Source organism: Chenopodium album, chromosome 20 (genome assembly GCF_948465745.1).
Source record: "Chenopodium album chromosome 20, dcCheAlbu1.1, whole genome shotgun sequence".
NCBI lineage: Eukaryota > Viridiplantae > Streptophyta > Magnoliopsida > Caryophyllales > Amaranthaceae > Chenopodium > Chenopodium album.
Genome location: NC_137853.1, coordinates 35,172,728 through 35,198,691, shown reverse-complemented (window position 1 = coordinate 35,198,691; position 25,964 = coordinate 35,172,728). Strand labels below are relative to the sequence as shown.

General features: G+C 35.8%; 4 protein-coding genes and 2 pseudogenes across 5 annotated transcripts; 4 read left to right on the top strand and 2 right to left on the bottom strand.

The window, feature by feature from the left end:
• The first annotated feature begins 2,770 nt into the window (after positions 1-2,770).
• LOC145598001 (protein EMBRYO DEFECTIVE 514-like) lies at positions 2,771-5,417 on the top strand. Its single transcript, XM_081654288.1, has 2 exons — positions 2,771-3,143; positions 4,942-5,417. Exons 1-2 carry the CDS (start codon positions 2,811-2,813, stop codon positions 5,275-5,277), a joined length of 669 nt encoding a protein of 222 aa, XP_081510414.1. The 5' UTR covers positions 2,771-2,810; the 3' UTR covers positions 5,278-5,417.
• A 337-nt stretch (positions 5,418-5,754) lies between these two features.
• On the top strand, positions 5,755-9,785 carry LOC145597104 (uncharacterized). Its single transcript, XM_081653274.1, has 4 exons — positions 5,755-5,855; positions 7,984-8,141; positions 8,668-9,038; positions 9,447-9,785. The coding sequence occupies exons 1-4, from the start codon at positions 5,755-5,757 to the stop codon at positions 9,783-9,785; spliced, it is 969 nt and encodes a 322-aa protein (XP_081509400.1).
• Positions 9,786-10,959: 1,174 nt separating this feature from the next.
• LOC145598042 (pentatricopeptide repeat-containing protein At3g47530 pseudogene) lies at positions 10,960-13,391 on the top strand (annotated as a pseudogene).
• Positions 13,392-13,501: 110 nt separating this feature from the next.
• Positions 13,502-15,506, bottom strand: LOC145598043 (malate dehydrogenase, chloroplastic pseudogene; annotated as a pseudogene). The gene is made up of 2 exons (XR_014103472.1): positions 15,385-15,506; positions 13,502-15,048 (listed from the first exon to the last, which is right to left on the bottom strand). The product of XR_014103472.1 is annotated as a malate dehydrogenase, chloroplastic pseudogene (transcript).
• Positions 15,507-16,584: 1,078 nt separating this feature from the next.
• Positions 16,585-19,312, bottom strand: LOC145596568 (geranylgeranyl diphosphate reductase, chloroplastic-like). Its single transcript, XM_081652748.1, has 3 exons — positions 19,115-19,312; positions 18,178-18,729; positions 16,585-17,559 (listed from the first exon to the last, which is right to left on the bottom strand). The coding sequence occupies exons 1-3, from the start codon at positions 19,244-19,246 to the stop codon at positions 16,858-16,860; spliced, it is 1,386 nt and encodes a 461-aa protein (XP_081508874.1). The 5' UTR covers positions 19,247-19,312; the 3' UTR covers positions 16,585-16,857.
• Positions 19,313-23,270: 3,958 nt separating this feature from the next.
• LOC145599111 (GDSL esterase/lipase At1g74460-like) lies at positions 23,271-25,377 on the top strand. The gene is made up of 5 exons (XM_081655522.1): positions 23,271-23,508; positions 23,637-23,767; positions 23,859-24,098; positions 24,280-24,529; positions 24,843-25,377. Exons 1-5 carry the CDS (start codon positions 23,271-23,273, stop codon positions 25,166-25,168), a joined length of 1,185 nt encoding a protein of 394 aa, XP_081511648.1. The 3' UTR covers positions 25,169-25,377.
• The last annotated feature ends 587 nt before the right edge of the window (positions 25,378-25,964 follow it).

Here is a 25,964-nt window from a genome sequence, read left to right as displayed (position 1 = left end):
TGTCGACTTGTTTCCCATACTTGGGCTTACACTTCTTGACCTTTGTTCTAGACTTCTAACTTCTAAGCCATCTAGGTTACGGAGTACCCATATTTTCCTTAACTTCCAATAAATATACAAAAAAAATAACAATTAAACGAAAAACAACATTAAAATTCCAAAATCCCTGTTAAACCCTCTTTCACTCCTCTCCCCCACTACGCCCCCATCAACAAAACCTCTGCAAAACCCTAGGAGAGAGAAAATCTCCACACTTTCCCAATCAATGGCGTCCGACGCAATCACTGAACCCGAAACCGCCACTGCAACAACAGAGGACATGGACCTCGAGAACCCGCAGCCCGGCCCGAAGGATGATGCGAAGAGAGCGCGAGAAGAGGTTGATGATTCCGAGGTGAATACGAAGAAGCAGAAGGTTGAGGAGGAGAAGTCTGTAGAAGAATCGAGAATGGAGAAGTTGGAAGAGGAAGGAGAGGGGAAGCCCGAACCCGAAGGCCCGGTTGTTCTCGGGCCTAAGACGTTTGGGTCTTCTGTTGAGATGTTTGATTACTTTTATAAGTTGCTGCATCATTGGCCTACTAATATCAATTTTAACAAGGTATTGTAAAGTTTGGTTCTTTTGCCTTTGATTGTTTTTCTTAATTTGTTTTGATTGATTAGTGGCGTTTATATATGGATTATGCTTTGATTTTTTTAAAGTTTGTGAAATTTGATTTGTGTTTAATGTAGAACAGTAGAGAAAAAAGATTTTATTTGTATATTTATATGATTTATTTCAGAAAATTAAGAGAATTGTTTGAAAACTTAATTGACAAAAAAAAAAAAAACCTTAAAATTTTGCTATATGGATGAATGTTTGCCTTGTGAACATGGTGTAAAAGTGTTTAGTGTATTTTGCCTAAAATTAACGATGTATATATAAATATAACCTACCTCATGATTGTAGAAGGTTTGAGGAGAAGTGAAAATATACTAAGATTAGCTCTTAAATAATGAATTTTAGTAAAAAGATTCTTCTTTTTTTACATAACAAAATTAATTAACCGTTTTAAGCAAAAAAATTGAGAATTAAAAAGAGAGTTGTAATTTTTATTTTTGTTGATGGTCAATTTGGATGTGAAACTCTCGGTGTCTCGGACTCTCCAGCTTCGTCAATTATTATCAATGCAGAGCTATTTCACAAGATCTTGAAGTTTAAATGTATTTTCTAAGTTGATCAAAGACTCAATTTTTTTTGCCTCTTCTCTTTTCGTTAGAGATGCAATTTGATTTACATTGGTTTTGATCTTCGTGAACAAAGGTCATTACTAATGTTTTGAATCCAATTAGGGTGGAAAGGAATTGTATGAATACCTTTTGTAAGACATCTTTCAGTTTTATAGATTAAAATACAGAGATTTCCTTCAAATTAAATCTTGAATAACATCAATTTTGAGATGTTCAAAATGAAAATAGTCTGTTTGCATACAATTTTCCTGCTTTATTATTTACTTCTTAGCGACAATCAGTTTCTAAGGACATAAGGTCATTATAGGAATACTTTCGGTGAAAATTTGGGTAAGTTCTTTCCATCTTTTTCTTTTTTGGAGTTGTCATGTTTGCGCTACTTCTTTCTTCCTTTATTTCTTTTGGGACGGAGGAGGGGATTTGAATGTGTTGTGCCAAGATTTTGTAAATGGGATAACATGGTGAAGGTTTTGCGGTAGTTCCTTGTTTTATTATGGGTATAAGTGTATAACAGCATTGCAGAGTAGTGGGAAGGGTGGCTTGATGGTGTTTAGGTTATGAAGGTTGTGGTTGGGAACTTGGGGAGGGGGTTCAGACTTCAGACTTGGGGGCGTTTCAGATTTAGCTAGGTTGTGTTCAAGTGAGGGGGGCTGGACTTAGGGGGGTGCTGATGTTGTTTGTGGTGAAATTGTGTTGGCTGGGGTTCGGTTTTGTTGGGTTGGTCGTCCAGAGGTGCGGGAGGCTAAACGCCGACAGGGGGAGGAGGTGGTGGCTGGTGGTTTGGATAGGTGGGGGAGGTCTGTTGGGATGGGGGATGGGGGATGCGGTGGCTGGTGGATGGAAGTGCAGCAGGAAGGAGGAAAGAGAAAGGAAGAAGGAAGAAGGAAGAATGGAGGGGGAAAGAGAAAGGAAGAAGAAAGAATTGGTTAGAGGGTAGCTGTGTCTTTTTGCAGTCCAATAGCTCAACCATGGTTAAGAAATTAACAAATTGTTTAACTTAACTTACTATTGGCTTAGTTATGTTAATTTGTGATTACTTTTAATAATAAAAAAATTTAGAGTTTACCATTGAGAAAAAATAAAAGTTTGTGATTACCAGTGAGAATTTTCCAAAAATAAATATGCCTAACCTAAACTTGAGATTATTCAATAATAAGATAGTTGGGATTATGTAAAGGAAATCACCTAAAATTAAAATTATTAAAGCTTAATTTCCCAAATTAAAACTATCTTCACCAAACAAACCTTTTTGAGAAAACCAAACAATCTTAAAATTGAGTTCCAACACACAAGCTCTTCGTACATTTGTTGTCGACTTGTTTCCCATACTTGGGCTTACACTTCTTGTCTTCTTGAGCTTTGTTCTAGACTTCTAAGGCCATCTAGGACTCTAGGTTACGGAGTACCCATATTATTTCCTTAACTTCCAATAAATATACAAAAAATAACAATTAAACGAAAAACAACATTAATTCCAAAATCCCTGTTAAACCCTCTTTCACTCCTCTCCCCCACTACGCCCCCATCAACAAAACCTCTGCAAAACCCTAGGAGAGAGAAAATCTCCACCTTTTCCCCCATCAATGGCGTCCGACGCAATCACTGAACCCGAAACCACCACTGCAACAACAGAGGACATGGACCTCGAGAACCCGCAACCCGGCCCGAAGGATGATGCGAAGAGAGAGAGAGAAGAGGCGGATGATTCCGAGGTGAATGCGAAGAAGCAGAAGGTTGAGGAGGAGAAGTCTGTAGAAGAATCGAGAATGGAGAAATTGGAAGAGGAAGGAGATGGGAAGCCCGAACCCGAAGGCCCGGTTGTTCTCGGGCCTAAGACGTTTGGGTCGTCTGTTGAGATGTTTGATTATTTTTATAAGTTGCTGCATCATTGGCCTACTAATATCAATTTTAACAAGGTATTGCAAAATTTGTTTTTTGTTTTTTTTAAAAAAATTATTTGATTGTTTGTTAACTTCTGTTTGGTGTTAGTGTGAGTTAATTTTGTTAGTTTTTATTGATTAATGGCGTTTATATATGGATTAGGATTTTTGTAAAGGTTGGGAAATTTGATTTGTGTTTGATGTAGAACAGGGAAGAAAAAAGATTTAATTTGTATATTTATACGATTAATTTCAGAAAATAAAGAGAATTGTTTGAAAAATTAATTGACAATATAAAAAAAAACTTAAAAAAATTTGCTATATGGATTTGCTATATAAATATAACCTACCTCATGATTGTAGAAGGTTTGAGGAGAAGTGAAAATATACTAAGATTAGCTCTTAAATAATGAATTTTAGTAAAAAGATTCTTCTTTTTTTACATAACAAAATTAATTAACCGTTTTAAGCAAAAAAATTGAGAATTAAAAAGAGAGTTGTAATTTTTATTTTTGTTGATGGTCAATTTGGATGTGAAACTCTCGGTGTCTCGGACTCTCCAGCTTCGTCAATTATTATCAATGCAGAGCTATTTCACAAGATCTTGAAGTTTAAATGTATTTTCTAAGTTGATCAAAGACTCAATTTTTTTTGCCTCTTCTCTTTTCGTTAGAGATGCAATTTGATTTACATTGGTTTTGATCTTCGTGAACAAAGGTCATTACTAATGTTTTGAATCCAATTAGGGTGGAAAGGAATTGTATGAATACCTTTTGTAAGACATCTTTCAGTTTTATAGATTAAAATACAGAGATTTCCTTCAAATTAAATCTTGAATAACATCAATTTTGAGATGTTCAAAATGAAAATAGTCTGTTTGCATACAATTTTCCTGCTTTATTATTTACTTCTTAGCGACAATCAGTTTCTAAGGACATAAGGTCATTATAGGAATACTTTCGGTGAAAATTTGGGTAAGTTCTTTCCATCTTTTTCTTTTTTGGAGTTGTCATGTTTGCGCTACTTCTTTCTTCCTTTATTTCTTTTGGGACGGAGGAGGGGATTTGAATGTGTTGTGCCAAGATTTTGTAAATAGGATAACATGGTGAAGGTTTTGCGGTAGTTCCTTGTTTTATTTTGGGTATAAGTGTATAACAGCATTGCAGTGTAGTGGGGAGGGTGGCTTGATGGTGTTTAGGTTATGAAGGTTGTGGTTGGGAACTTGGGGAGGGGGTTCAGACTTCAGACTTGGGGGCGTTTCAGATTTAGCTAGGTTGTGGTGAAGTGAGGGAGGCTAGTCTTGTGCGTGTTGGGGGGGTGCTGATGTTGTTGGGGGGCGTTTCAGATTTAGCTAGGAAGGTGGTCATAGTATGGGGGATTCTGGGAGTTTGATGAAGCCCTTGATGGTGGTGGAAATCAGAGTAGAGAGATTTTAGGGAGCTGAATATTGAGAAAAGGGGAGTGAAATTCCAAGAAACGGCTAACAAACAGCCCCTTAGTTTTATACATGCCTTGAACCTTTGATTATCATTAAGTGGCTCTGGTCATTCCTTTGTTTGTTTCATGCTATGTTCAATGTAATCATCGTGTTCAATGAGGAATGGAAAATGATAGCTTTATAATATACCAAATCTCATCAATAGGCTTGTGCAGTTATTTTATTTTTTCTTCTTTTTTGCTCATTTGGTTGATTTTCAACTGTATTTTATTTTTTTGTCCTGATATATGATCCTGTTCACATGCCTCAGAACTCTGAAGAACATATACCTAGTACTATTTTACTTTCAATAGAATATACTAATGTTATCAAATTCCTTGTATTCCCCTCTTCCAGTATGAGCAATTGGTGCTGCAGGAGCTGATAAACAAAGGTCATCCAGAGCCGGAGAAGAAGATTGGCTCAGGAATTAATGCTTTTGAAATTCGTCAACATCCAGAGTGGAAAAGTCGCTGTTTCTTTGTCATAAGAGCTGATGAATCTGTAGAAGACTTTAGTTTCAGGAAGTGTGTAGATCACATTCTGCCTTTGCCAGAAAATATGAAGATTAAAACTGATGTGAACAAAGCATTGGGTGGTGGTAAAGGTAGTGGTGGTGGGGGAAGAGGGGGCGGGCGTGGTCGTGGTAGGGGAAGAGGTGGGGGAAGAGGGGGCGGCAAGTTTAGAAGGTGATAGCTGACCTAAGTTAACTTAGAGCTTGTAAGAGTATTAATGCCAGATATGCAGGTGCTACTATGCCTATTCTGTTGCACCAAATCTATGTAATATCAAGTTTTGGCTACAATTTTATGAATAACTCTTCCTTTTAGGTTGTTTAACTTGTGTGTGTGAATTTTTTTACTAGCTATATTTCTCCATTGATTTTGGGAAGGATTGCAGTTGGTGTCACTGTCAACAGGTATTAAAGAGACTTCAGTAACATCCAGAGTGGAAAAGTCGTCGTTTCTTTGGCATAAGAGCTGATGAATCCGTAGAAGATTTTAGTTTCAGGAAGTGTGTAGATCACATTCTGCCTTTGTCAGCAGGTATTACAGGAAGTCATGAACTCATGAATACAGCCTTACAGGGCAATGACCAACTATTTTGGCATCGACAAAATCCTTCAATTGTCTAGGCGCAAACTGCCAACAAGTATGTAGGCATTAGGCAATGCAGCTTTCTATGACAATGAACGATTTTGATTGTTGCAAAATTTTTCTCAAGAAGTATTCTGCAGTATCAAGTAGGTTTTCAAATAACCCAAAATTCAGGTATGTAGAGAAAGAATTAAGATGAAGGGGAGAGAGGTCTCGAGTAGGCCAGGTTAGAGTGCGAATTGGACTTCTTCAAACTTTAGCCGTCCCTAATATTGTTACTTCATAGTTGTAGCTCGTAATCAAGTCCATATGATGCACGGATTGTGAAATCTCAAATTTCTTTACTTTTATTATATATCGTTTGGCTACAAAAACCAGCCATTTATAAGTTTTATGACTTATGACCACAATCACAAAACCGTTGCTCAATGTGTCATCTCTATGACCAAAGTCATCCACCATCTTTCTTGGGATTTAGAGTAATTTTGCGCCTCCAGTAAGGGCCTGTTCTCATTGACTGAACTCAGCTGAACTGAACTGAACTCAGCTGAACTGAACTGAAATGAATATTTTATAAGAGAAGGAAATTAGGAGCTGAACTGAACTGAACTGAACTGAACTCAGCTGAACTGAACTGAACTGAACTGAATTTCAACGTAAGAGAACAGGCCCTAAATGTAAATGAATGCAGGATTATTTTTTTCTACAAATACAATCATCTTCATTATTCCGTTAACATAATGATGGAACAGTGAATGTACATAAATGATCAATCAAAATGAATTGTACGTAAATTCCATTATTTGCATAAGTGTGACATTGATTTTTGTTATTAATAAGTAATAACACATTTTAATTTACAAGCCAAAACTGTTAAATTATTTATTTCGCTACTTAGCCAAAATAGCTAAGTACTCCCTAATCTTTTCCGATTTGGAGTACACTTTGTACAATTACCGGAGTATCTTTTTAGCCTTTCATAATAATTAGAGTAGGAGTATCATTTTACATTTTCAAGAAATAAGTATCTTTTTCCAATATTACTCTTGTAAATATCAAATCTAATCCATCATCACTAAACTAAAAAGTACGTGTAAATATATACTCTTATCCTATTGTATAATTATAGTTGTAATTTATACTGTAAATCGTATTTTTAGATCAACAATTATATACATGTGCTAACATAGAATATAGTACTCCGTAATATCATTGGTGTTTAAATTAGAGAGCCACAAGGACATATGACGAGAATTGTTCCTAAAATCTCTTAGAATCGAAAGGGGAGTTCTAACCACTTAAGTTATCCCTTACTCTCAACATAGAGTATAGTTGTATGTATATTGAATTTGTGAACTATGTATTTCTATAAATAATGTACTCCTAAATAATGTACTCCGTGTTTCTACTACCTAAACAATGGATATATCGTATACCTAAATGTTAGAATTGTACTAACAAAATACTTAGCACATTCATACCGGAGTAATTTTTTTTGTAGAAAATGCTCGTTCATAGAACAAAATTATTTGGAGAGAATTAAATCAAATTAAGTTCAAGCTCCAAAATTGTGAGAGCCTAATACGTAGAGATAAAGAAGTACCGTAGTATATGGATTATGTAATTTATGTACACTAATAATTAATTAATCACACTTGGTACGATCCAATAATGAGCTAAGTAACACCACTAATAATTCCATAACTTAATGTGGTAAAAACCATCATAAGCCGTCACATAAATTAAATGTAACAATTAACAAAAATCTCTTTATATTCCCTCTTCATTTAGTATTTCTGTCGTATATGAACACTAGTATAAATATACATATTTCTAAATTGATCAAACTCGTGTTTTACGACCTTTCAAAGCCATTTTTGTACATTGTTTCTTCTCTCCCTTATCCTTATGTGGAGTAATAATAATCTTGCACGTTGGTCTCTACCAAAGAATGACGAACTTCACTCTATTCAATCTCATCAATATCTTGATCCCAAGTAAGGATTACTTGATTTTTCTTTTGTTTAAGTAATTAACATGTAAATATGTCATCAATAGTAAGTCGCACAATGTATAATTATAATATGCTTAGAAGTTAGAACATATGATTCAACGATTATGGGGATTTTTCGATTTTATTTTCTGTATATGTGTCTAAGTACATACGTCGAGCACAAATTTACCTTTGGCCTCTATTTTTCATATTATTATTATAAAATTGGAGGTTCTCAATTCAATTTTAATCGTATTTGTATGATCTTGATAATAATATTTTTTTTATTTTTTTTGGGTGGTAAAGTAGATATAATATTCCATGTGATTGGCAATACGAGCTTCCATTGGATGTGAGCATGATGGATGCAACGCCGTTGATAGAATGCTTTCCAAATGATCCTACTTATCCTTTCTTTACATCCCTTGATATTGTGTCAAACTTCACTATTCCACATGTTATTCAAGGTAATCTTCTTGTTTTATTAATGTGTATATAATTTACATGTTTTATTTATTTATTTGTAATTATCCATATACTTATGCAAATGTATCTATATTCGAGTAGTATCCAAGATTTGTGGAAGAGTTGTCTTAATTTCGTACGAAAACGTAATGTAAATTACACTCTTATGTACTCCTACTTTGATGGATTAGGCAAATAACTCATGTTTAAAATGAGCGAGTTTCCTTCACCCAATCAAAAAAAAAAAAAAAAAAAAAAAAAAAAAAAAAATGAAAAACCAAACATAAAAAATTAATTTGTTATATATGCTTGATATGATTATCATATTATTGTACTACATACAAATCAAGCAGTTTCTAACTTTCTATGTGTTTGTGAAGAGAATATACTCATTGCAATTTATATACGAGCATGAAATTATTATTTTAGACAAGAAATCACAAATATGGATCCTAGTATAGTAGTATGTTATACTACGTACGAACTATTATTTGGTCAATGTGCTTATTAAACAAAAAATTCATGCAGATAATAGCACGATGTACGATGATTATGTACATGGATTTGAGGGGTTGCAAGACTTGGAGTTGGAGAACATGCCGCCTCCATTGGCGTTGTGCCATGATGAATCTGATTATAGAAACGATAATCTCCATGAAAACAAGACTAATGAGTTAAGATCATCCGAAGAACAAGAGACTAGCAACAATAATAATTGTTCGTCTAAGGCACTTTCAAAGGAGATAATAAGCCAGTATTTTTACATGCCAATAACTAGGGCTGCTAAAGAGCTTAACGTTGGCTTAACTTTGCTTAAGAAAAGATGCCGAGAGTTGGGCATTCAACGATGGCCTCATAGGAAGCTCATGAGCCTCCAAACATTAATCAAGAATGTTCAGGTAATTAATTTTTATTTTGTTGCTAGGTAATTTAATCATGTTTATCATTTTATTAATTATCACATTAATTTTACGTACAATTCCCTAATATCTCGTGAGTATTAACAAGAGTTATGTGGCCATAATGCAACTTGATTGTGAGTTGTGACAATAAGTGCTTTAGGTTGCACTTAAAACTATACCGATATAGGTATTGATAAAATACATATTAAAAATTGACGACAAAAAAAGGATAAACTAAAAACAATAATACTATCTTTCTTAATCGGACATAACTTTGTAACTTTGTTACGTCACCATTTGAATTTAGTTGTCACGTTATTAGTTCATATCAGTCAGTGTTTAAGATTTCACGATAAGTTTTATTGAATTGATAGTGCCACGAATATATTATATATACATGTACAGGAGATGGGAAAGGAGGGAGGAGATAAGAACGAAGCAAAGCTAAGAGAAGCCATACAAATTCTAGAGCAAGAAAAGAAATTGATGGGAGAAATGCCTGACCTTCAACTTGAAACTAGAACAAAGAGACTTAGGCAAGCTTGCTTTAAGGCAAATTACAAGAAAAGAAAGATGATCAACAACTTGAATTACGATGTAATAAGCTCCCAATCTTCTTCTTCTTCTGCTAGCAACTCTATTGATTACGCGAATTTTGAGACTAGCAAGGGTGATGATGATCAATATGGAGATGATGTTGTGGATGCTATGGATGACGTGAACTTTTCTTACTTTTGCTCATGATCAACTTGTTCATGGTGATATAAGTTTAGTTTTAGAAGGGATAATAATTAATCAGAGTTACATCTTGCAACTCTGTTGCAACTTTTGTTTAGTTTACCTTAATTTAGAGGGAAGAAAAGAAGAATGGGTTAACTGATGTAGTTTTTGTTTAGACGTTTTTCTTATTACTAGCAATAAGAACCTGCATATGTACGTATTAGTATCTACTGCTAGCAAGAAATATAAGACCAATAATTTATCAAAATAATGACAATGTACATACATAGGGAGATCGAGAACAAGTTAGTATTTACTAGTTCATATATAATGACACGTAGATCTAATCATTCAACTATATACGAAGTACTCCGTATAACATTTCTACTGATACTATCTTTATGGTACCAATAATTAAGGATCCAAATGATTATTTTTCTTATCAGCATCCAATTTAGATGATTTTGTATACGTTATAGAATTGTAAAACTTTCAATAAGCTATTTTAACTCAATTTTTTGTTTGCAATATTTTAGAACAAAAGAAATGACATACGATAAGGGCATGTTCTCATTGACTGAACTCAGCTGAGCTGAGCTGAACTGAACTGAACTGAACTGAAGTGAAGTGAAATGAATATATTTTATAAGAGAAGGAAATTAGGAGCGGAGCTAAACTGAACTGAATTTCAACGTAAGAGAACAGGGCCTAAGTACAATTTCTAATAGGAGTTGATACAAATACTTTTAGCTGCTATATAGGTTTAGGTTGATTTTATCCCTAGTCTTAAAGAGTCTTTGTCAAAATAAAGTCGTAAGTTGAGTTTTGAATAAACAACCTTGTTCATGACTTTCAAAGCATTAAGTTTTGGTGCTATAGTAAAACACAAATCAAAAACGCTAATTTTTTTGCTTTAGTGTAGATATCAATTAGCTTAGTTGGTTAAAGTTTTAACACTGATAATCAAGACACAAGATCAATTACCCTTTACTAATTCGAATATTATATTAGTCTTCTCGTCTATTTATATGCAGTTTAAATTTAAATATCGTACGAAAAATTTCTCATAATTCAAAAATGTGACATTGTTTTAGAATGAATATAGAGTAGTTTAGAATGACAAACATTTGTGCAAAATTGTTAAATTGCAAACTCACCAAGTTTAGGCGCCAAGTCCAGTCCACTATCCCAGCACCTATGCCTATGACCCCACCTTCCCTCCTCCGTCTTCCTTCTTCCGCCACCTCCATTTTCTTCCTTCGTCTCTTCTCTTCATCTTCTTCTTCTCTCTCTCTTCTCGAAGAAGACGACTCTGCAACTCTCCCCAACTCTATTTCTGAAAAACCCAGCTCTCAAAAACATCATCAATGGCGGCAAACCCTAGAATCACACCTCCAAAGAAGAGAACACTTGTTCTCTCTTCTTCAATCTTGTTCTACTCATACCCATTTCCTTCAACTCCATACCCAATTCATCTGCACTGATCTTACTCAACATCCTCGTCTTTCTCTCAAGTTCCTTGCTCGAGCAGTCAGAATTTGCCCTCAGAATGTTGGGTACCTTCTTCGAATCTTCAACCAGATTTTGATGCCTACTTCTTCGCATTATAATACCATGATTAGGGCTTTTTCTGGTAGTGAAATCCCTTCTGATGGGGTTGAGTTTTATCGGATGATGAAGCGGGAAGGTGTTAGATCGAGTAATTTTACCCTTTCGTTTTGTCTTGATTGTTGTACTAAGAATTCTGCTTTGATTGAGGGAATGCAGATTCATAAGAGTGTTTTGGTTGATGGGTATGAGATAGATTGTGTTTTGATGACTTCTTTGATGGAGGTGTATTCGGGTTGTGGGCGGTGTGATGATGCATGTAAGGTGTTTGATGATATGCTTCACAGAGATACTGTTGCTTATAATGCGTTGATTTCTTGTTTTGTGAGTAATAAGAGGACTAGAGATGCTCTGTCTGTGTATAAATCTATGTTGACCCTGGAAAGAGATTGTAGACCTGATGAAGTTACTTGCTTGCTATTGATTCAAGCTTGTGGTGAATTAAGCGCGCTAGATTTTGGTAGGAGTATTGTGAATTACATGGAGAAACATGGTTATGGTATGTCGATGATGCTAAGTAATGCTCTTATTACCATGTATTCTAAATGTGGGTGTGTGGATGATGCATATCGAATCTTTGAAAGAATGCCTGCAAAGAACTTGGTCTCGTGGAGTTCAATGATATCAGGTTTTGGGATCAATGGGTATGGGAAACATGCTGTTGAACTGTTTTGGGAGATGCATAGGATGGGTATTGCCCCTGATGCTAAGGCTATTACCGCGGTATTGTATGCCTGCAGTTATAGAGGGTTTCTGGACGAGGGTTTGCTGATTTTTGAGAAGATGACTCAGGAGTTTGGGGTACATCCGAATATCCATCATTATGGGTGTGTTGTTGATATATTAGGTCGTGCTGGTTCACTTGACCAAGCATATGATCTTGTTATATCCATGGAAGATAAACCGGACATAAAAGTTTGGAGGACCTTGCTCATGGCTTGTAGAATGCACAAGAATTTTGGCCTGGCAGAGCGAGTGATTGAGCATATAACGGAACTTAAGGCCCAAGAGGCAGGGGATTATATTCTGTTGTTGAATACTTATTCTTCAAATGGCAAATGGGATAAAGTGAGAGAACTAAGGAAATTTATGGAAGAACAAGGAATCCTTACAACAGGGTCTAGTACGATTGAAGTGAAAGGGATGGTGCATAAATTTGTTGTTGGCAATGTTTCACATCCACGCAAGGATGAGATATATGATATGCTCAGTGAAATCTTGCAACAATTGAAGATTGCTGGATATGTGCCAGATGCATTATCAGAATTACATGACTTAGATTTGATTGAGAAGGAAAATGCAGTCTCTTCTCATAGTGAAAAACTAGCTATTGCTTTTGGGGTCCTCTCCACTCCCCCTAGCACAACAATTAGAGTTGCCAACAGTGCTCAGATTTGTGATGATTGCCACAACTTTGCTAAGGTTTTTTCTGCTGTTTATAGTCGAAAAGTGATAATCAGTGATCCAAACAGGATTCATCATTTTAGAGAAGGAAAATGCTCCTGTGATGACTGCTGGTAGTTATGCTAGGCAAGTATGTTACTCGGACTCAGGCACTCTTGTTGGACACAGATACGTGTTCAAGTGGTGGGCTTGGATATTTGATGAAACTTCCATGATCTTGGTCTAAAATAAAATGTCAAGTGTTCATATCCATGTCAAAAGGTCTGTCTAGAAATTGAGGTGAAATTGAAGAGTTTGAGGAACATCGCCATCAATGTTATGGCCGTATATAGTCACTCAGATTAATGACTGCAAGCCTTTTGTCTAGCACCTTTTGGACCAAGGAAGATAATAGCTGTTTAGTTGGGTTTCTTTTTTTTTTGTAGAGGCTTTTGCTTCAGGTTGAACTCAGTTTTTAGTGCACAAGGGATTATGCAGAAGATGGTAGATATAAGATTCAAAACTAAAAACTTTTCTAAGTGCATATATAAATGACTATATGAGCTTCAGGTCTTTGTCAATCGTGATTCAAGAGCTTGATAAATGAAGTTGGAACTGAGCTGTATGATAGGTTTTGATAGAGAGAGAGAGAGAGGGAAAAAAAAAAACCCCCCGAAAAGGTTATGATGTAATGGAGCAGATATATGATTTACTTTCAGAATCAGCTAATACTCTTGAAGTACAAGATCTTGGGGAAAATACTTGAAACATACTAGTAAATTAACACTTCAAATTATAGCCATTTTGCTGACACAAACAACTTTTCTTAGGTTGATGTATAATTGGTAGCTGTGTGCTGTCATGGTGTATTTTTCAATCCTATGATTCTTATGAATTTGAGAAGCACATATTCCAGAAGAAAAACTATATGAATTGCAGCTGTTTGTGCACTTTGTTTGATGACTTTTATCTATATGTTTGATACCTCATATAGTCATAGCCTTGCACAAGTATCTATATGTTTGATACCTCATATGTTTGATACCTCTTATGCAGCTACAGGTTGCTTTTGGACAAAAGCCACCCCTTTATCAATACTTTCCTTGAGTTCAGGCTTCAGAGCCTCCAACGCCTTGGCTTCAAACTCACTCAATCCCTGCAACTCTGAGGTAATAAAAGCCTCAACACCTTTCTTCCCAAGCTTTATCCGTGAGGCAAAGAATGGAAGCTCAGTCAAATTCGACTCTATGTAAGCACACTCATAAACATCTGCATCTCCATCCAAAGCCCTCAGAGATGACTCCACAAATCTCGCAGCAGCATACGCCATTGACAGCGTAGCAGAACCTTCTCCAGCCTTCGCCTCCACCACTTCTGTCCCCGCATTTTGTATTCTCTGAGTCAATTCTTGCACTTCTTCATCAGTTAATGTCACTGATGGCCTTGTTTTTGACAGGAGGGGCAAAATGGTAATCCCGGCATGCCCTCCCACCACGGGAACATCAACATCAATCAGCTTCAAGTTTTTCTTCTTAGCAACAAATGTGTTTGCTCTAACTACATCCAATGTGGTAACCCCAAAGAGCTTCTTTGGGTCATAAACTCCCTTCTCCTTCAGCACTTCTGCTGCTATGGGAACCATGGAGTTCACTGGATTAGTTATTATGTGGATGAATGCTTGAGGGCAGTTATCAGCAACAGCCTCGATCAAACTCTTAACAATACTGGCATTTGTGTTGAAGAGGTCATCCCGAGTCATACCAGGTTTTCGTGGGACTCCTGCAGGGATGACCACAACATCCACACCCTTCAAAGAGTCAGCAAGCTCAGAAGTCCCAGTAAAACCGATCACTTTAGCTGGTGTGTTGCAGTGAGCAAGATCTGCTGTAATTCCTTTCACATTGGCTATATCATAAAGATTTATCTCTGAAATTAAGGGAGACATTTTGACCAGAAGCGAGAGAGGCTGTCCAATTCCTCCTGCAGCACCTAGGATAGCCACTTTGTAATGTGATGCTTGAGGGTTTAAGTGATGTTGGTAATTCTTACCGTACTTTTGAGCTCTTGGAGCAAAAGTTCGTACTAGAGCTGCATTACTTTCCCTTCCTAAGAAAGAAGTTTCTGATTCACAAGTTACATCAGCAGCAGCCTTGAGGCCACTGAAACCTCTGAGAGGGTACTGGGAATTTACAGTTAAAGTTGCTGGCTTTATCTGATGAGGAAGGTTCGGTTTAGGATTGACATACGGGGATGCAATCGAATAGGTAGCTGCTGCTCTTGCTGCCATTCTGGAGTCCTACAGAACCAATAAAACCCACATTTTGGCACAAATTTAGAAGCAGTATTGATCATATTATCATATAAATTGTGAAAACTGTTTATGACAGCAAAACGATTACTTGGTTGCTATTGGTACTACCTCGAAACTACCACATTTTGTATCATCTATTAATGCAACAACTTTAAACTTAAGCAGTATTACTTGTTAATTTCACATATCAATATAGCAATTTGCTTGTAACTAACTAGACTTATTATCTTTTCTGAATGAAATTTGCAGTACCATTTTATGCAAACTACAGCTGACAAAAATCGACCGATAATGAAGTTAAAAGAAAAGAGAGAGAGAAACCTGGTAAAGGCAAACTGTAGGCAAGTCCTTAGTATTCGAGCGGTTGGAGTTGGAGCAACAAACAGGCAGCAAGATGAGTATCTACACACCTCTGTTTTTTTTTTGGCCTTTTTCAGCTATCTACATCTACCGGTTTCTAAACTTTATTATATATTATTTTATATGATTTATATTATGATATGTGAAGGAAATTCTCTGTTCGTTGATATCATGATATAGCAATGATTAACCTAGACCATTATAATGTATTGTTAGCTTCAGTAGTTCAGTACCCACTACCCAGCCCAACCCTTCTCCTATTGAGCCAATATTTGAATAATAACAAGTTTAAACATCTTCAGTGTTCATATATAGCCTATTGGGCCAAAATACAGGACAGAGCTTGCCCAAAATATATTTGCCTGCATTCAAAGTGGATGAAGAGGTCGGGTTGAATAATATGGGATCAAGCAAGAAAACTCGTACTTCCTAAGCTCACTTTTAATTGTAACATGTAGACTTTTTCACTTGTCAGTGCATAATTTGAACGGATTATAATAGTAATTACAAATAGATAAAAGTTATAAAATTTGATTTTTTTGACAATATATTTAAGTAATACAAACTCCTTCAGTCATATATTTAACCTTAGCCTAACCTAACTTGCTAGCTAGGAGCATCTTATCCTATCTCATTGTATGTTAACCACAAAAAAAAAAAGGTGATGCAGTACAATCATATCTAACTCTATACTAGATCATTCCAATTAAAACTAATTAATACAAAGTATTTTGATAGCTAACTAATTTTGTATAGCCAACAATAATCTAGCATCTAACCCTGTGTGACCTCTGCCTCCACGCACACTAGCAATCCTCTGCACTGAATCCTATTCTGTATGTAGCTGCTGATTATATCTTCAGTTGAGCACATCCTTGGTGTTTCTCCTTATGTAACCTTGTTCACTTTCCTACAGTCAGCTAAAGAAAGTTTGTGTTCTAAGCGAAAGCGAGACCAATTTTCACGAGCATTGCTCTTATACATAACAGATTTCTGAATGGAATCAAAGATGGATCTTATCATACAATAATCCAGACAATTACCATAATGTTACGTACATACATACTGATCAGACTTCTGAGGGTCATCCTCGTCATACATGATTACTCAAGTAACGAAACCAGCCTGTGCTCGGATGTCAAAGCAACTTATATCGATGAATGCCATGAATGATAATCTCCTGCATTATTCAATTCCCTACAAAGATTTGGCCCAACAGAGGGGTACAATGGGTTTTGAATGTCACAGTGACAGTTTTACAGTAGAAGTAAAGCAATATAAAAAGTTGAAAATGCAAAATATACATAATTCATTACAAATTCAGCCTCGAGTATCCTATTAAACCAGATTTCGCTACTTACATTACAAGTTTTTGAAGCACCCAAGACCTAAGTTATCAAGAGTGCAGTTGATACCAGAAGAATATCACGGCTCTCAAGCATCAATCTTCTCCATCTCTCTTCTCAACCCATACGCTCTCACCAAACTCCCTACTGTCCTCACTGCAAGCTTCAAGTCATCCAATGGATTCCCAGGAACCACAGTCTTATACAAGTAACTGTCAAAAGTCATCTTCTGGACATATTCATCCGCACACATCTCCACAAATGCTTCCCTAGCAGGATTTGAGCGGTAAAACACCTTCTGCAGCACATCCAACACCTTGTATGTAGGCCAGTACTTCTTGTCCCACTTCTGCAAGTACTTTCTCAAGTCTCCTTCATCAACCAATCTCTTTCCATTCTCAGAACCCTCCACAATCGCCTCTGCGCACATCCTTCCACTCTTTGCGGCAAAGTATATCCCCTCACCAGAGCATTTTGTCACATAACCAGCAGCATCCCCAACCAATGCTACTCGCCCTTGAACACGTTTTGGGCGAGGGTGCTCAGGGATGGGGTGAGCTTCCACTCGGATGATCTTACCCCCCTCAATCTTGTCCATGGCTCGTGTTCTTGTTGCTGATTGGAACTTCTTGATGTCTGACTTGTGGGTAACAGTCCCTGTGCCGACTGCTACGTGGTCACACTTGGGGAATACCCAACCATAGAAGTCTGGTGAGACATCATCCCCTACATACATTTCAGCTAGGTCCTCATAATAGGTCATCTTTGAGTCTGGTATCCTGATACGTTCCTGAAAATGATGAAATCGTATATAAGTTTATACATGCTACTGAATCTGCATTTTGTAATCAATTAGATGGATCAACAGCCTGTCCAAACTAAACACTTACATCATGACTAAGGAATTGAAGTTCAGGGTCCAAGATATCTTTTCTTGTTATGAGTTTAAGATCATTACACCATCAAATTAGTAAATTACCAAAATCTTGGTCAATAATAATCTATGATACATATTTAATTTCTACTTTTGTGGGAGCTTTGGCCTAACTAATCACATTTTTATGTTCAATGAATGGACATCAAATGCAATTGGTTAGCCAAATTGATTACGAGAACATGATACTTACCGTTACCTTCCATATTATCATGGGCAGATTATCCATAATTACCATCCACCAACAACTAATTATGTCCTTCGTAATTTTTGAATGCATATTTTAGCCAACTTACGCGGTTAGGTCTTAGTAAGTAGCAACATATATCTTCAACAATTATGCTAACAACCAACAAGAGTAACAACTAACAATTACTTATTTTTCATGTCATTCCAAATTCGAGTTAATTCAAATCAAGCAATCCAATATAACTGAATACGATAAGAATTGAGTACGTCTAGTAAGAATACTACCTGAAAGGCAATAGCATACTCATAATCACCAGCAGAAATCGACTTAGCTACCCTCGAATTCGCCCCATCAGCACCAATGACAGCATCAACTTCCAAAGTCCGCTTCTCACCAGCTCCACCCGTCTTACCATCATAAGCCGTGTAATGGAGCTGGTAAGGAGCATCAGACGATTTCGGCATATCCATTTTCAAGAACAACCCATTGATTACAGTGGCACCGGACTCGGTCGCCCGCTCACGAAGGTAAGCATCAAGAACCTCTCGCCGCACCATACCAATGTACTCGTGCGGCTTAAGGGTACGACCAATGTCAACTGCCACATTTGAGGGTGAAATCATCTTCATTTTTGTCACTTTTCTGTCTATTATGTCTAATGGTAGGTCGAATTCTCCTACCATACATAATGGTATTGCTCCACCACATGGCTTGCAGTTGTCCATCTTTCGTTCGATTAAGAACGTCTCGATTCCTCCTTTTGCTAGTGTCTCCGCTGCACACCCTCCTGCTGGTCCACCGCCTATCACCGCCACCCTCAGGTTGCGCCCCGTCAACTGAAAACGTCGACCTATTTTTAGTAAATTAAAAGATTGACTTATTTTGAGCTAACCAATAATATCTCGACGACACATTGACAAAGACTGAGAGCATATGTACGATAAATCACACGTAGGAATCATGCTCATTAGACCAAAGTAGATGATAGAGTACATTAATTAATCGTGACCTTCAACTATCAGCTTATACTTACATATTATCAATAGATAAATTAATTTGCTAAATAACATGGAAATGCATAGTCTATTTCTACTATGGAAATGTGACAATTTATGCGAAACATTCTAAAAGAAATGTGACAATTTATGCCAAACATTCTAAAAGAGTATACGTGACTATTAATTTATGAACGGAAAATAGTACAAGAAATGAGAATAATACCTTGGGGCTAGTGATGCTAGCCTTGATTTTAGGGGAAATCTTGATGGATTTGAAGGAGGTGGTTTCATGGGTGGTGGAAGGTGTTGATTGGCGGAGGCCGGTGAAGGGCTTGAAAGCCATAGAGGAAGCCATTGGATGTTTGAGGCGGAGAGACAAAGAGTGTGTGAGACTAAAGTTACAAGTTTTTTTTATTAAAATTTTATGTTAGTTTGTATAACTAGTGATATTTTTTGATTAGGATATGGTTGGGGATATAAGTGGGGTAGAGGACCGTTGGATTGAGGAGAATGGAGGGTGAAGATTGATTTGGGAGATTTTGGTGATGGGTTGTAGAAAAGTGTACGTTGCTAGATTTCCTTAGTTTGGGATGGTTGATATTTGGCCACGTTAGTAGAGGTACTGTGTTGAGCTCTGCATTTTGTCCATTGGTTACAAATGTGTATCCACCAATGCATGATTGCCACGTGTTAGGTTACATTCTTCTCTTATTTTCACCAAAAACAAAATTTAATATTTCCACTTCAAAAAATAAATAAATGAATAAAGAGTAGCAATTCTTTAATTTACTAGAATCCCATTTGAATACACAATCATGCAACTACTTAATCCCTTTCATAATAATTGCATCATTTTAATTAATATGCATGTTATTAAAGAAGAGGGAAAGATAATGTTAAAAAGATAAATTTAATCCTTTTTCCCTCAAGTATAAACTATCAGCCCGTCTTGTGTGTGGCCAGTCACACCGTGTGGCCACTTATAAAAGAACAAAGTAATCCATATAAAACTGATCAAGTAACCCCTATAATATTAACTGAGTAACCCCTATAATACTAACTGAGTAACCCCTATAACACTAATCAAGTAACCTTATAGCACTGACGAAGTAACCCCTTTAACACTGATCAAGTAACCTCTATTACACTAACGAAGTAAACCCTGTCACGCGGTGTGGCCAGCCACGTATATGACTTTGTGATAAACTATTGAATTACATTCGTTCATCTTTTTATCACCTTGATTACCAAATGGACTAACCGAATAACATCACTCTAATAGGAGCCACAACCACTATATTCAACCCGTCCCACCATCTCGCATAGGTCTAGGACTTATTCACTTGTTATTAACATGTGTAAAGAATATGATGTGTTATTTAAAATAACAACTTGAAACATCGTGCAAGTCACAAACTAGTTAGTTAATAAATCAACACAATTACTAAGAAAACCTTACATCATTGAGAGTTTATGGCGACAATTAAAATCAAATTTTATAAGTCAAATAGTTTGTTGTCATTACTTACAATTATGATCACAATGATAAAGTCAAATAGTTTTGTTATTGGTTTTTAGTATCGATTATTTGAGTGATTAACGTGGTGATTGTATAGTGATTATGTTATACAAGTATATAATTACATAAATAATATACTTAATTAATGTCACGAATACACACTACAAAATACTTGTCACGAAAAGGTACTTCTTGTGGTGCCATATGTTCAGCTACAGCTTCATCAAACAATTTCACAAACAAAATTTGCAAACAAACTTATTTTGGCATTCCTTCTCCCCCGTATTAGTTTTTATATTTATAATGGTACATATATTTAATTTGTTTTGATAACAATTACTCCTTGTATTTAACGATGATGTTCCTACTTTTCATTTTGGGTGTTTCAAAATGATGTTTCTACTATATATATTTTTATTTGTTTCCCACATTTTCTTATTACTTTCCTATATTACCCTCATTTTGATGATTCCAATTCAAAAAAGATAGCGCTAATGTACTAATTATTTCAAAATATTAAGTGATCTCAGTGTACTTTATTATAAAAAATGATTATTATATTTAAATGGTCCACATGTACTTTATCTCAAGATTCTTTCCTCACCTTAATTTACATAAAAGTTTTTATATGAGAACACTAATTATGAAACAGAGGGGGTATTATTTAATTAGTATGTGAAAGAGAAAAAAATACTTGATTGAAGATCTCAATACACTATTGCACCGCGGAACAATCCACTGCTATGCCTTAGAAGCACCCTACGCCACCACATGTACAAGTTTCTTAGTAAAGCATGCCCCCCAAATTTAACACAATTCCCCTCATAATCTATGTGCACCCGAACTCAAAGGATGGAATTGCTACAGGAACTGTGTTAGTTGCTTTAATTAATAACTATATGGAATTTCTTCATTTAGCATTTGTCCCAACTCAAAAAAAAAAAGAAAAAAAAAAGTGAAAACTAGCAAGTTAGCACAAATTAAAAGATCAACCAAACTGCCTTTCAAAAAAAAAAAAAAAAAAAAAAGATCAACCAAACTCATGTTCCAGTCTTTACGCATGTAATCTAACAAGATAGTTGGCATTTTGGGCAATGACTACTACTAGTGCCTATCACTGGGTTTCCTATCTAAAATTTCCAAAAATAAAGGTAAAACCTGCTTCATTAGACAAGATCTTTTTTTCAAGCCAATTGCCTTATTAGCTCTTGTCCTCTTGACAAATTTGCCTTTATGTCTCCTCATTTTTAATTGATTGGTACTGCTCTTGGAGTTTTGGACATTAAACAATTGGATATTGCTAATTTATTAAGTCACAATATATAGTCGTTTTTTGAACTAGCTAGCATTTGATTGATTATTGCTTTCTTTGTAAGCCCTAGTTTAGTTAAGACAAAAGGAATTATCTTTCTTACTTAATGGCCAAATTGTATTATCCATTTGACTACGAATTATGTATTGAAAGCCGTACACTAAGGGCTTATTCTGATTTACTGAAACGAGCTGAAATGAATTGAACTGAACTACTGTTTATGAGAGAAGGAAATTAAGAACTGAACTGAACTAATTAGAGCTAAACTGAACTGAATTAAACTGAAATTAAGCTGAAGAGAACATGCCCTAAAAGAAAGAGACTACAAACACCTTGTTAGCTATGAATGTTATAATGAATCATACAAGTATATATATATACGACATACAATACTAATATACTATACAAGTAATTTTACTCAATAACACATAATAATGTAATATTATCCCATACATATATACTTTCTCTACCAAGCCATCAGTAAACGTGACAAAATTTTCGGAATTCAATAAAACGTATATAAAGTACATATACTTGGGTTTTTGGAGCTAATTCACTCAATGGAGGCATTAGGGAGGTCAAGACGCTCGCATTTGCAACTTGTCCATGCAAAAGAGTTCTGAAAAATGTGCTTTAGAATTAGGAGTTGTGTCCACACCGTGACAACATTTAGGAGAACACCGCCACAGAGTAAGTGTATGTAGTTATGTACAAAGCTCAAAGTGGCTAATTATTATGCATCATGTCGCGTTTTCTTGTCATTGACGTCTTCAATGCTCGAGTTTTTAATTTATATTTATACCCCTCAATCAGGGAAATAATTTTGGCACACCCTTTATTGATTTTGGCACATCCCTATGTGAAAGCACAATTTTCTATGCTCTTCTCACAAAGGGGTGTGTCAAAATCAATTTCCTCAATCGTTGTTTACAGTGCATATTACTATTCTCAATATTTACACTCCAATCTAGAATAGTACATGTAAGCAACTAAGCATAGATGAATAATTGGTTGGTCAACTCTTATATATTTCATGGACCAACCCTACTCAAACTTAGATCATATCAAATGATATGTCGCCATTAAGGCGTTACTAAACAAAGCATTTCCTCAAAAATCAAGTATTTACACTAATATGACAAAAAATTTAATTTCTTTCACTTATAATGACATCAAATTATTTCTGCTCCTTAAATTATTTACATCTTAAGCTAAACACGCCATTCTCCTAAATATTAAATTCAAGATTTTGTTACAAATTTTACCCAAACTACCGTAACCCATCTCATGAACAACATTTTTAGTTAGTTGCAGTAGGTTTGAAATCTTTACCTGTTTGTTCATCCAACTCTTTTTCATTCCCTTCTCTTTAAAACACTCTTACTTATCATGATTTTCCTAGCTCAAATATTCTTGCCCATCTTAATCGCGGTTAGCAATGACTTATTGCACCCTTACATGTTTATATTAGACCGCGGTTTCCTCCAAACAAACACAACAATCATACTAAGTTTCATTTCATTCACGAGCTAGAAATTAATGCTAAGTATGAAGTTTGTGGTAACATTAACGTTGGTGATTGTAACGATTTTAGGTTGTGTCATCGACGGGTATAATTGTAGAATTGTACAATTTATATTTGGAGATTCGCTCTCGGATGTGGGCAATAATGAGCAACTCCCTAAAAGTCTAGCAAAAGCCAATCTTCCTTGGTATGGTATCGATTTTGGTAACGGGTTGCCTAATGGAAGGTTTACTAATGGTCGTACCGTGTCTGATATTATAGGTATGTGTTACATATTTCTTAATGTCTTGAACAATTTTATTCGATCATAATCATGTACATCTTCAACTAGTTTACTTGTTATATTACGTTGAAAAAGAGTTTTATGAAGTTTTACGCGCTATATGCAGGGGATGATATGGGTTTGCCAAGGCCACCGGCTTTTTTGGATCCGAATTTGGATGAAGATACAATTTTGAATAATGGAGTTAATTATGCATCTGGTGGTGGTGGCATCTTGAATGAAACTGGTGGTTATTTTGTAAGTATTAACAACTTTTACGTACATACTAACACAACTTATAAATATGTGGTAGTTTTTGATCAATCTAATTAAATTCTTGCACTTGTAGATTCAAAGGCTATGTATGTACAAGCAAATCGAGCTTTTCCAAGGAACCCAAGAGTTGATTGCTCGAAAAATTGGCAAAAATGAGTCTCGAAAATTCTTTGAAGAAGCTCGTTACGTGGTAGCATTAGGAAGTAATGACTTCATTAACAACTACCTAATGCCGGTGTACAGTGATTCTTGGAAGTATAATGACAACTCTTTCATGGACTATTTAGTTGGAACCTTAAGGGATCAACTCAAGGTATGTTCGCGTTTATAACTCTTATGCAAACTGTTACAAGTACAAACAAAATATGTTATATCACTCGATAAATTTTGAATCGAACTAAAAAATGAATAATTACGGAGTAACAATAGACTTGAACATGACAGGATCCAAACCGATTTAAACCAAATTTAATGATACGTTATTATATGTGTAGATATTGCACGGTCTAGGAGCAAGAAAGTTGATGGTATTTGGGCTTGGGCCCATGGGCTGCATCCCACTTCAGAGGGTGCTCAGCACAACAGGGGAATGCCAAGACAAAACAAACAGGCTAGCCAAACAATTCAATGAAGCTACAGACAAGATGATGCAAGAACTCTCAACTAGTCTCACTGATGCTACCTACAAATTTGGTGATGCCTTTGATGTTGTCGACGATGTCATCAAAAATCCGAACAGATATGGTAAGTAGAATCATAACTAAACTCCCTCTGTCACTATTAAATAGGCGACATTTGGTTAGAGGTCATTTAGGGACGAAAATGTTAAAGGACCAACTCAACCAAAAGCTTAAGCTGATGGTTAAGGCCTGGAAAATGTTTTATACTCTATCAGGAAACAATACATAACATACATAACTTTACTCGTTCATCTAAAACTAAATGTTGTTAAACAAGTCATGTACAATTCGAGTAAATGCAAAGTTACCCTTTACATGTCATTTCTTAATCTTCGATGTAAGGTAATTCCTAAGACGTTTACTTGGTGGGTTTATAGGTTTTACAAATTCAGACTCGCCGTGTTGTTCATTTGGACGAATTAGGCCAGCTTTAACATGTGTTCCAGCATCAATATTGTGTAAGGATAGGAGCAAATATGTGTTTTGGGACGAGTATCATCCAAGTGATAGTGCAAACATGATCATTGCTAAGGAGCTAATCAAGAAGTTCAAGTTTACGAGGGTCGAAGATGACAATGGCGACGGCTCTCCTTCCCCTGCACCTGCATTAGGCCCTGTTGCTGATGCTCCCACAGGTGCTGCTGATGTACCCTCGGCCGCTGACGGTCCATCTGGTGCCAATGCTCCCTCTGCTAGTAGCTAATGAGTTCTCCTAGTAATGGAGTGCATTTTCAAGTGTATAAGTATATTATGATTATTATTGATGTGGTTTGTTATTGGTAGGTCAACAAAAAAAAGGTTCATAAGTTGAGGTATTATTCATTTTGTACACATTTGGTGGAATTTTAGTTCTTTATTGTTTGTCTTTCCACTGATATCTAGGAAATGAAAATTAACTATGATATTTAAGTATGTAACTTTCATAGTTCATAATTATTTCATTGTTAACATTTAATTTTTGTATTACGAAGTGTATTACTAAGATCCAAAAGCAAATGATGAATTGATGACCAGTCAAGTCAATTAATTATGAAGGGTTAACTAATAGAATGTCAAATGCCTCATTATAGTTGGATTTGAAATACATGTGAAGGCTGCATAACGTAATTGTCATTGCAACAATGGCGTATCCAGGGGTGCTATATGAGCCATGTGGTTTGCTCATGATTAAAATTGTACCAACATTAATTTCTTTTTTTTGGTTTATAGGTCATGTAGTAGTAAAGTATATCGGGTCGGGTCAATTTTGATATCTAGTCCATCTAATATTGGGCATAATATGGATAAGAATAGAGCACATAGTTAGGCCAACCCAATGTTACCACTTGCAAATGGTACCATAGTACTATTGTAGCCTTTGTAGGCTATGTAGTTCGTTCTTCAAATTGCAAACACACTAAGTTAAAGCTCTATAATCACATACCTTAATTAAAGATTTTACTAAAATCATTATAACATTTCATCACATAGGGGGAGGTTGGAAAAATCGTTTTCAAGGG